The 12,007-nt window shown below is 48.6% G+C and overlaps 1 protein-coding gene across 1 annotated transcript in view; it reads right to left on the bottom strand.

Moving 5' to 3' along the window:
* The window catches only part of BICDL2 (BICD family like cargo adaptor 2), a 300,101-nt gene that overhangs the window by 57,124 nt on the left and 230,970 nt on the right, over positions 1–12,007 (bottom strand). The window contains exon 6 of the mRNA XM_030210010.1: positions 11,724–11,903. Within this exon, the coding sequence (XP_030065870.1) occupies positions 11,724–11,903 (180 nt within the window). The remainder of the gene's footprint in view (positions 1–11,723; positions 11,904–12,007) is intronic.

Raw genomic sequence — 12,007 nt, 5'->3', positions numbered from 1 at the left:
CATGTAGAATTGCCATGTAAGTCTTCTAAAATGTCCTCCTTAGTAAAATTGTCTGCTCACCCCTTCCTAAACATATTAATTCACCTTCAGGAGAGTGAAATAAAAATCATTACTAAAAGAGTAAGTAAAAACTGGGCTAGTTCTTGTCACACTTTACTGCACTGTGATAACTTGCATATAGAATTAGTTTCAGTGCAGTAAAGTGTGACAAGAACTAGCCCAGTTTTTACTTACTCTTTTAGGAGCATAAATTTAGGAGCATAACCTTTATAGAATAAGGCCCTAAAGGGAAAGTGAAAGCTCTCCATCCATCCATCCATTCATATTTATTTATTTTTATTTAGATTTTGCTCACACCTTTTCAGTAGTAGCTCAAGGTGAGTTACATTCAGGTACTACTACTGAAAAGGTGTGAGCAAAATCTAAATAAAAATAAATAAATAAATATGAATGGATGGATGGATGGTGAGCTTTCACTTTCCCTTTAGGGCCTTATTCTATAAAGATTATGCTCCTAAATTTACACTCCTAAAATTTATGCTCCTAAATTAGGAGCATACACTATGCTTAAAAATAGATTATGCTCCTAAATATGGAGCATAACCTTTATAGAATTAGGCCCTTAGTGCATAATTTGTGTGTGCCAAAGTCCTTATTGCACGGGAAAGAATCTCAGTGCAGGAAAAAAATGTATGCTAAACCCCAAGTAAAGCACTGCACTAAGACTAGCTCACTGTAGCCTCTATTTGCTAAAGTGCACTAAGGTTTTGCATTTATTGCACGGTAATTAACGCATTGTAAATGCATAAACTGTGTGTTAATTGTTGTGAGGTATTCCCAGAATTTCTGGGAGGGTTATCAAGCAATTAGTGCAGTGGAAAACTCAATAATACTACCTGTTAACAGCATGGTTGATAATGTGCGATGCAGATAACGAAACAACCAACAAAAAGAGGAAAAAAACAACAACAACAAATTCAACCAATGAGGAAACAGACAACTAATAAAAATAAACACATCGAATCCCCCCACAGAACCATACCGATCAATCCAAATAGGATACATTAATGCAAGATCAGCAGTAAGCAATTCAGTAGATATACTAGACTGGATTACCACAGACAATTTAGACCTCCTATTCATCACAGAACCTGGTTCCACACCCCTACAGACCCCGCCATTTTAGAGACATGCCCACAAGAATACAAAATCACCCACTGGACAAGATATGGAAAAAGAGGTGGCGGAATAGCTATCATTTACAAATCCGAGTTCACCATTGCAACCACTGGTGAATCCACCTCACCACAACTTGAAATCGCCTCGACAAGAATTAATCATCCAAACCTACTAGAACACCTCAACGCTATTCTATTCTACAGGCCACCAGGAAAGTGGTAAGACGCCCAAACACAACTTATGGACTTCATCTCAAATACATGTGTATCTGCCTCAAACATCCTCATAATAGGAGATATCAACCTACACCTTGAAAACAACACCTCAACAGGAACACGAGAATGCAAAGAATTTTTAAAACTTTGGGATCTACATGCACCTAACACTCAACCAACACACACAAAAGGACACATACTAGACATTATCACACACAAATTCGACCCAGACTCAACTATCCTAGTCACTGACACAAGATGGACACCCACACTATGGTCAGACCACCATAAAGCACATGTCTCCCTTCACTGGCGAAAAATACACAGAAGCGCAATTAACAAACATGAGCAAACAACAACATACACCACGAGAGGAAAAATAGACCCCACAACATTCTGGCAGCAGATTTACCAAAATGAATGGTTAACAAATCCAGACACCATCCAATTCCTCCAAGAATGGGACGATATATGTAAAATAACATTAGACAAAATCGCCCCTACCCAAACCAGAACATCACATAGGAAAAAATCAAATCCATGGTTCACCGAAGAGCTGAAAAAACTCAAAACACAAGTTAGGAAACTAGAACACGCATGGAACAAAAAGAAGGATGAACAAACACTAAATGCCTGGAAACTACTTCGGAGGAAATACAAATACACCATAAAACAGACTAAAAGACTACATTACAAGACAATCATTGGATCAAACTACAAAGACACACACAAACTCTTCTTCCTTGTGAACAAATTGCTAGACAAGTGAATGATACATACCTGTAGCAGGTGTTCTCCGAGGACAGCAGGCTGATTGTTCTCACGACTGGGTGACGTCCGCGGCAGCCCCCACCAACCGGAAAAAAGCTTCGCGGGACGGTCGGCACGCAGGGCACGCCCACCGCGCATGCGCGGCCGTCTTCCCGCCCGTGCGCGACCGCTCCCGCCAGTTGAATGACAAGCAATAAAATATGAAACACAACTCCAAAGGGGAGGAGGGAGGGTAGGTGAGAACAATCAGCCTGCTGTCCTCGGAGAACACCTGCTACAGGTATGTATCATTCACTTTCTCCGAGGACAAGCAGGCTGCTTGTTCTCACGACTGGGGTATCCCTAGCTCTCAGGCTCACTCAAAACAAGAACCCAGGTCAATTGAACCTCGCAACAGCGAGGGTACAACAGAAAATTGACCTACGAAGAACAACTAACTGAGAGTGCAGCCTGACCAGAATAAATTCGGGTCCTGGAGGGTGGAGTTGGATTTACACCCCAAACAGATTCTGCAGCACCGACTGCCCGAACCGACTGTCGCGTCGGGTATCCTGCTGGAGGCAGTAATGTGATGTGAATGTGTGGACAGATGACCACGTCGCAGCCTTGCAAATCTCTTCAATAGTGGCTGACTTCAAGTGGGCCACTGACGCTGCCATGGCTCTGACACTATGAGCCGTGACATGACCCTCAAGAGCCAGCCCAGCCTGGGCGTAAGTGAAGGAAATGCAATCTGCTAGCCAATTGGAGATGGTGCGTTTCCCGACAGCGACCCCTAGCCTGTTAGGGTCGAAAGAAACAAACAATTGGGCGGACTGTCTGTGGGGCTGTGTCCGCTCCAAGTAGAAGGCCAATGCTCTCTTGCAGTCCAATGTGTGCAACTGACGTTCAGCAGGGCGGGTATGCGGCCTGGGGAAGAATGTTGGCAAGACAATTGACTGGTTAAGATGGAACTCCGACACCACCTTCGGCAGGAACTTTGGGTGGGTGCGGAGCACTACTCTGTTGTGATGAAATTTGGTATACGGAGCATGAGCTACCAGGGCTTGAAGCTCACTGACCCTACGAGCTAAAGTAACTGCCACCAAGAAAATGACCTTCCAGGTCAAGTACTTCAGATGGCAGGAATTCAGTGGCTCAAAAGGAGGTTTCATCAGCTGGGTGAGGACGACGTTGAGATCCCATGACACTGTAGGAGGCTTGATAGGGGGCTTTGACAAAAGCAAGCCTCTCATGAATCGAACGACTAAAGGCTCTCCAGAGATGGCTTTACCTTCCACACGATAATGGTAAGCACTAATAGCACTAAGGTGATTCCTTACTGAGTTGGTCTTGAGGCTAGACTCTGATAAGTGCAGAAGGTATTCAAGCAGGTTCTGTGCAGGGCAAGAACGAGGTTCTAGGGCCTTGCTCTCACACCAAACGACAAACCTCCTCCACTTGAAAAAGTAACTCTTTTTAGTGGAATCCTTCCTAGAGGCAAGCAAGACCCGGGAGACACCCTCAGACAGACCCAACGCAGCGAAGTCTACGCCCTCAACATCCAGGCCGTGAGAGCCAGGGATTGAAGGTTGGGGTGCAGCAACGCTCCGTCGTTCTGCGAAATGAGAGTCGGAAAACACTCCAATCTCCACGGTTCTTCTGAAGACAACTCCAGAAGAAGAGGGAACCAGATCTGACGGGGCCAAAAGGGCGCTATCAGAATCATGGTGCCGCGGTCCTGCTTGAGCTTCAGTAAGGTCTTCCCCACCAAAGGTATGGGAGGATAAGCATACAGGAGGCCGGTCCCCCAATGAAGGAGAAAGGCATCTGACGCTAGCCTGCCGTGTGTCTGAAGTCTGGAACAGAACAGAGGCAGCTTGTGGTTGGTCTGAGAGGCGAAAAGATCCACCGAGGGGGTGCCCCACTCTCGGAAGATCTTGCGTGCCACTCTGGAATGGAGCGACCACTCGTGCGGTTGCATGACTCTGCTCAGTCTGTCGGCCAGACTGTTGTTTACGCCTGCCAGGTACGTGGCTTGGAGAAGCATGCCGAACCGGCACGCCCAACGCCACATCCCGATGGCTTCCTGACACAGGGGGCGAGATCCGGTGCCCCCCTGCTTGTTGACGTAATACATTGCAACCTGATTGTCTGTCCGAATTTGGATAATTTGGTAGGACAGCCGATCTCTGAAAGCCTTCAGTGCGTTCCAGATCGCTCGGAGCTCCAGGAGGTTGATCTGTAGATCCTTTTCCTGGAGGGACCACAGACCCTGGGTGTGAAGCCCATCGACATGAGCTCCCCACCCCAGGCGAGATGCATCCGTCGTCAGCACTTTCGAGGGCTGCGGAATTTGGAATGGACGTCCCAGGGTCAAATTGGTCCGGATGGTCCACCAGAGCAGTGAAGTGCGGCAACTGGTGGAGAGTCGGATGACATCTTCTAGATTCCCGGTGGCTTGGAACCACTGGGAAGCTAGGGTCCATTGAGCAGATCTCATGTGAAGACGAGCCATGGGAGTCACATGAACTGTGGAGGCCATATGACCCAGAAGTCTCAACATCTGCCGAGCTGTGACCTGCTGAGACGCTCTGGTCTGCGAAGCCAGGGCCAGGAGATTGGTGGCCCGCGCTTCGGGAAGGTAGGCCTGAGCTGTCTGGGTATTCAGCAGCGCTCCTATGAATTCCAGAGACTGGGATGGCTGGAGATGGGACTTTGGGTAATTTATCACAAACCCCAGCAGCTCCAGAAGTTGAATAGTGCACTGCATGGACCGGAGGGCTCCTGCCTCCGAGGTGTTCTTGACCAGCCAATCGTCGAGATATGGGAACACGTGCACTCCCAGCTTGCGTAGGTAGGCCGCTACCACCACGAGGCACTTGGTAAACACTCGTGGGGCAGAGGCGAGCCCAAAGGGCAGCACACAATACTGAAAGTGCCGTGCGCCCAGGCGGAATCTGAGATACTGTCTGTGAGCTGGCAGTATCGGTATGTGAGTATATGTGTCCTTTAAATCCAGGGAACATAGCCAATCGTTTTTCTGAATCATTGGCAGAAGGGTGCCCAAGGAAAGCATCCTGAACTTTTCTTTGACCAGGAATTTGTTCAGGCCTCTCAGGTCTAGGATGGGACGCATCCCCCCTGTTTTCTTTTCTACAAGGAAGTACCTGGAATAGAAGCCCTGCCCTTCCTGCCCGGGTGGTACGGGCTCGACCGCATTGGCGCTGAGAAGGGCGGAGAGTTCCTCTGCAAGTACCTGCTTGTGATGGGAGCTGAAAGACTGAGTTCCCGGGGGACAATTTGGAGGCAGGGAGGCCAAATTCAGGGCGTATCCGCACCGCACTATTTGGAGAACCCACTGGTCGGAGGTTATGAGAGGCCACCTTTGGTGAAAAAAATTTTAACCTCCCTCCGACCGGCAGATCGTCCGGTACGGACACTTGTAGGGCGGCTATGTTCCCGTGGATCCAGTCAAAAGCCCGTCCCCGGCTTCTGCTGTGGAGGCACCGGGGGCTGCTTAGGCGCACGCTGTTGACGAGAACGAGCGCGCTGGGGCTGTCCCTGTGCCTGATGAGGCCTTCGGGCCGGCTGGTTGTACCTACGCTTCGCAAAAGAATAGGGTGCAGCCTGCCGGGCCCGGGAAAAACGTCCACCTGTGGAGGTGGATGCTGAAGGCGCCCGGTGGGAGAGCTTGTCGAGAGCGGTTTCCCGCTGATGCAGTTGGTCCACCATCTGCTCGACCTTCTCACCAAAAATGTTATTCCCCCGGCAAGGGACGTCGGCCAGTCTCTGCTGGGTGCGGTTGTCCAGGTCAGAGGCACGCAGCCATGAGAGCCTGCGCATCACTATACCTTGGGCCGCAGCACGAGATGCCACGTCACAGGTGTCATAGATACCCCTGGACAGGAACTTTCTGCACGCCTTCAGCTGCCTGACCACCTCCTGATAAGGCCTGGACTGCTCCGGCGGGAGCTTCTCGACCAGGTCCGCCAGTTGTTGCACATAGGTCCGCATGTGAATGCTCATATAGAGCAGGTATGATTGGATGCGGGTCACGAGCATGGAGGATTGGTAGGCCTTCCTCCCAAATGAGTCCAGAGTGCGAGACTCCCGCCCCGGGGGCGCCGAGGCGGTATCCCTCGAACTCCGTGCCCTCTTGAGAGCAGAATCCACGACCGCCGAGTCATGGGGCAATTGGGGCCGCATTAACTCTGGGTGAGAGTGGATCCTGTACTGGGACTCTGCTTTCTTGGGAATGGTGGGGTTAGTTAAGGGTCGCACCCAGTTCCGAAGCAGTGTCTCCTTGAGGACATTGTGCAGCGGTACCGTGGAGGACTCTCTAGGTGGTGATGGATAGTCGAGGACCTCGAGCATCTCGGCCCTCGGCTCTTCCACAGAGACCACGGGAAAGGGAATGCTGATAGACATATCCCGCACAAAGGAGGCAAAGGAGAGACTCTCAGGAGGTGAGAGCTTCCTCTCCGGTGAAGGCGTGGGGTCCGAGGGAAGGCCCGTAGACTCCTCTGAGGAGAAATATCTAGGGTCCTCCTCTTCCCCCCACGAGTCCTCATCCTCGGTGTCGGACATAAGCTCATGTAGCTGAGTCCTGAACCGGGCCCGGCTCGATGTCGAGGCACCAGGGTCTCGGTGTCGTCGAGCGGTGGACTCCCGCGCTGGCGGGGACGGAGCTCCCTCCATCGACGTCGACGGGGACTCCACTTGCATGGCGGTCGAGACCGGCACCGCAAGCGGCGGCGGTGTCGACGGCCCCGGTGCCGGGCTAGAGCTCGCCGGCGCCACAGTCATCGGCGCCGAGGGCGCAAGCACCCCCGGTGCCGGCACAGCCTGGCGCATCAGCCCTTCCAGGATCCCCGGAAGGATGGCTCTGAGGCACTCGTCCAGGCCCGCTGCCGGGAAAGGCGGTGGGGTCGGTAGGGGTGTCGGCGCCAGAAGCTGCTGGGAGCCAGGAGACGGCACCGAGGTGCCGGAACCCCGATGCGTCGGTACCTCCACAACCGACGGAGACCTCTCCTCCCGACGATGATGCTTCGGCGTCGCCTCCTCTCCGATATCCGGATGCGCCGAGGGCGACCGGTGACGACGCTTCTTATCTTTCTTGCGATGCCCGTCACCGGCGCCGGAGGGCATGGAGGAGGAGGAGGTCGATCCCCCTCGGTCTCGAGGTACCGGGTCAGACAGGGTTCGGTCCCGTGGCCCACGAGCTGAGGGAGTGACCGGGGCCGACTGCCCACGCGGCCTCTCACCCCCACTCTCACCGGAGGACCGGCGGGCCGACGGGACCTGTTCTCCTGGGGTCGCTGCCATCGGTGCCGATGTCTCGGGCATCGATACCGGTACCGAAGGGCCGGGCGTCGATACCGATGCCTTCGAGGTCGACGTCGAGGGGCCGGCGCAAGTTCCAAAAAGACGGTCCCGCAGAACTTGCCTCGCAACCTGAGTCCGTTTCCGGAGACCGAGACACAGAGAACACGACTTGATATTGTGCTCCGGCCCGAGGCACTGGAGGCACCAAGCGTGGGTGTCGGTCTGCGAGATCGGCCGGCCGCAGCGACCACACTTTTTAAATCCACTCGGGACCTTCGAGGACATCGACGGAAAAATCGCGTCGGCGAAGTCAAAGTCGTCAATGGTGGCTGAAATCACACCACGAAAAAGAAAACGACCGAGTGGCCACTAGGCCGCAACGCGGCGTCCCCGCTGGAAGCGAGGGAAAAAGGGAGCGCGTGCTCCACACGCGCAGGGTTTCTTTTTTCTTCTTTTTTTTTTTTTTGAAAAAAGAAGCCGGGCGGTAACTAGACCGAAAAACTAAGAAAAACTAAGAAATAGCGCGATCGCGTAAACGCGATCGAAAATCCGGCGGCTGAAAAAGAGAGAGCGGTTCGAGGCACGACTCTCTCCAGACGCGGAAAAAAAAGGAACTGGCGGGAGCGGTCGCGCACGGGCGGGAAGACAGCCGCGCATGCACGGTGGGCGTGCCCTGCGTGCCGACCGTCCCGCGAAGCTTTTTTCCGGTTGGTGGGGGCTGCCGCGGACGTCACCCAGTCGTGAGAACAAGCAGCCTGCTTGTCCTCGGAGAACCACACCAGTTACAAACAAGAACAAAGACATACCAAGTGTTGACAACCTTGCGAAATACTTCAAAGAGAAAATTATTCAACTACGACTTAAAATACCCACCAGCCCTACTGAATATGCCACACTCCTAGACTGCCTAGACCTAGAAGACGGAATATACCCAGCAGACAGAACCTGGTCCGAATTTGAAATACTATCAGAAGACCTCATCTCTGAAACACTCAAAAGATTCGCCAAATCCAACTGCAAACTAGACATATGCCCAAACAACCTCATGAAATCAGCCCCTCAACAATTCATAACAGACCTAACGAACCATGTAAACTCCATGCTACAAAGCGGGCTTTTCCCAAAAGAAAAAGGAAATATTCTACTCACCCCAATACCCAAGGACGCAAAGAAAAGTGCAAGTGAAATAACCAATTACCGGCCAGTAGCATCCATACCACTAATAACCAAAATAACCGAAGGGATGATAACAAAACAACTTACAAACTATCTAGACAAATTCTCAACACTGCATGATGCCCAATCAGGATTCCGATCGAACCACAATACCGAAACAGTACTAATTACACTAATGACTAAATTTAAACAAATGATTGCAACCGGCAACAATATACTCCTTCTACAATTTGACATGTCAAGTGCCTTTGACATGGTGGACCACGGAATCCTACTACATATACTTGAATACTTTGGCATCGGAGGCAATGTCCTAAACTGGTTCAAGGGGTTCCTAACCTTACGCTCATACCAGGTAACATCAAATTCAACTACGTCTGCAGCATGGACACCAGAATGTGGAGTACCGCAAGGATCACCCCTCTCACCAACTATCTTCAACCTAATGATGACACCCCTGGCAAAACTTCTAGCAAGCCATAACTTTAACCCACATATATGCGCTGACGATGTAACAATATATATTCCTTTCAAACAAGACATTAAAGAAATCCATAATGAAATCAACCAAAGCTTCCACATCATGAACACCTGGGCAGATGCATTTCGTTTGAAACTGAATGCAGGAAAAACTCAATGCCTGATACTTACCTCCCAATACAACACGAATGAATTCACAGTTATAAACACACCAAAACTAAATCTTCCAATTTCTGAAACTTTAAAAATCCTTGGAGTCACTATTGACCGCCACCTAACACTCGAAAATCACGCAAACAACACAACCAAAAAGATGTTCTACAGCATGTGGGGACTGAAAAGAACAAGACCATTCTTCCCAAGATCCGTCTTCCACAGCCTAGTGCAATCACTCGTACTTAGCCATTTAGATTACTGCAACTCATTATACGCAGGTTGTAAAGAGCAAATACTGAAGAAACTTCAAACAGCCCAGAACACAGCTGCCAGACTCATTTTCGGGAAACCAAAATACGAAAGCGCAAAACCCTTACGAGAGAAGCTACACTGGCTCCCACTCAAGGAACGCATCACTTTTAAAGTATGCACACTAGTCCACAAAATTATTCATGGTGAAGCCCCAGCCTACATGTCTGACTTAATAGACCTACCACCTAGAAATGCTAAAAGATCATCCCGAACTTTCCTGAACCTCCACTTCCCAAATTGCAAAGGCATAAAATACAAAGTGATGCACGCATCAACCTTTTCTTATATCAGCACGCAATTTTGGAACAATCTTCCACGTAACCTGAAGACGACCAACGAGCTGACCGACATCCGCAAACTATTGAAGACTCATCTCTTCGAAAATATCTATCGAAAGGATCAAAACACATGAAATCTACGCACACTGTTAGTAATACATCAACACATTCTCATCTGTACTCTCATTTTAACATACTTAAACCTTAATCTACAGGTAAAATGCTATACCCGAAAGTTTTTCGCGCTATTGTTCTATAGTCCTATCAGTATCCGTTGTTCTTCCTTTGTTCCATTGTTTTGTTCCATTGTACTACTCTCTTAACGATACGTAGACTCTGTCTTAAACTCAATGCATAACAATGTAACCACAATCGAGTTGTAACAAATTGTACTTCCATTAATACAATGTATTGTAAGCCACACTGAGCCCGCAAATAGGTGGGAAAATGTGGGATACAAATGCAATAAATAATAATAAATAACTATATGTCTTTGAGGTGGCATTGATTGTTCTGCATTATGTGCTGTGTTAATGTTAACATACAGTAACTGAATAAAACAAAAAGTTGCAGGTAAGATAACATTTAATTAAGTTGATTTTATTTTTGTAGATGTTAACTATTAATATAGTAATGAGATTCCTTTTTGTCTCATTATTTCAGATTTACATTTTATATATGATCTAATCTATTTTGTTGATTGCACATCTGCGATTAAGTGACACAAGCTTCTTGTTTATGGTATATGCTCAAAAAGTGATCTTGTTGTATGTGCTTTTTTTCGATGGGTTTCTTAAAAATGTCATCTTGTCTACACTTTTATGGGGTTTTTTTCAGATGCTATACATAGGCTTTGCCAAAACACGGCCATATTGGGTTTCCTATAAGAATATCCTAAATTTTATTTTCATTTTATATTAACTACATATTTTATCTATTTTTTAATCTACTTATTTATTAGTGGTCATTCTCTTTGTTTTCATGGTTGTTTGTAAAGCTTCTGTTTTTAATTCTTTCCCTAATTCTCAGCCTGTTGCTCTAAATATGAGATTATTCTTCCACCGAGAGCAGACAGGTGGACTGATTGATTACCAGAGTGGGTGTTCTTATTCTCAAGGGGTAATGTCTCCAAATGAGTTAATTTTGTGTATACCATGAAAGGAATGAACCTCATCCCTAGGCCAAGGCATGTTGGAGATGCTTAAATTTCTCAGATTCGCTGCAAAGGCTTGGTTCAGCACTCAACACTTTCACTGTATCAGAAAACCTCCTTATGATGTTCATCTACTATAATAAAACTCACCCTCAACGTTCTGAGGACACTGACGTCACTGAAGCCAAGCCCTGACTTCCTTCAAAAAGGTTCGAAGGTTCGTGGTGGTGAAGCCACCAAAATCGCTCCGGGCCCCGCACTCGAGGGCGGAGCAATGGCAGAACAACGAAGGGGTTGGCAGGGAGGGAGGCAGGGAGGCGGGGGGGGGGGGGGGGAAATCGCTCCGGGCCCCACCCTCGCGTCAAACGTCATGACGTTGGGGGCGGAGCAATGGCAGAACGATGAAGGGGTTGGCCAGGGAGGGAGGGTGTTGGCGACGAAAACCTTGCTAGCGCCCGTTTCATTTGCTCTGAAACGGGCCTCTTTTACTAGTAAACTATAATATGCTAATGGTGTTCATAAACTATAATATGCTCAGGCAACATATCAAGATGTGCTTGGAAATTCTTTTTAATCAGGTTGGTGGCAATTTCTGTATCTTTCTGCCTCTTTTCTTTGGTCTCTGGTTACATTTATCGGTACTTAAAGATCTTCACCTTCTCCACATGTAGTACAGAATCGTCACATAGCACTGACCTTGAGTGTACCTTGGTGATCCATCTCAGAGTCCATGGTCTGCTCAATCTCAGACTGAATTGAGATGGTAGAACTGTTGGCATCATGGAGATGAAGTTCATCACTCATTTCCTTCACCTTCAGTTGGAGGCGACGGTTGGAGATTCGTAGATCTTCAATTTCCGACTGTATCTGCTCTAACTGTCAAGAGACACACAGATGAGCAAACCTAACAGTGAGACAGCAATTTGAACTGGTATTTATTTATTTTAAATATTTCTATCCTGCACTATCATACCATTCTA

The sequence above is a fragment of the Microcaecilia unicolor genome, chromosome 7 (genome assembly GCF_901765095.1).
Source record: "Microcaecilia unicolor chromosome 7, aMicUni1.1, whole genome shotgun sequence".
NCBI lineage: Eukaryota > Metazoa > Chordata > Amphibia > Gymnophiona > Siphonopidae > Microcaecilia > Microcaecilia unicolor.
Note: the sequence above shows the minus strand (reverse complement) of the source record. Positions and strands in the feature narration are given on the sequence as shown.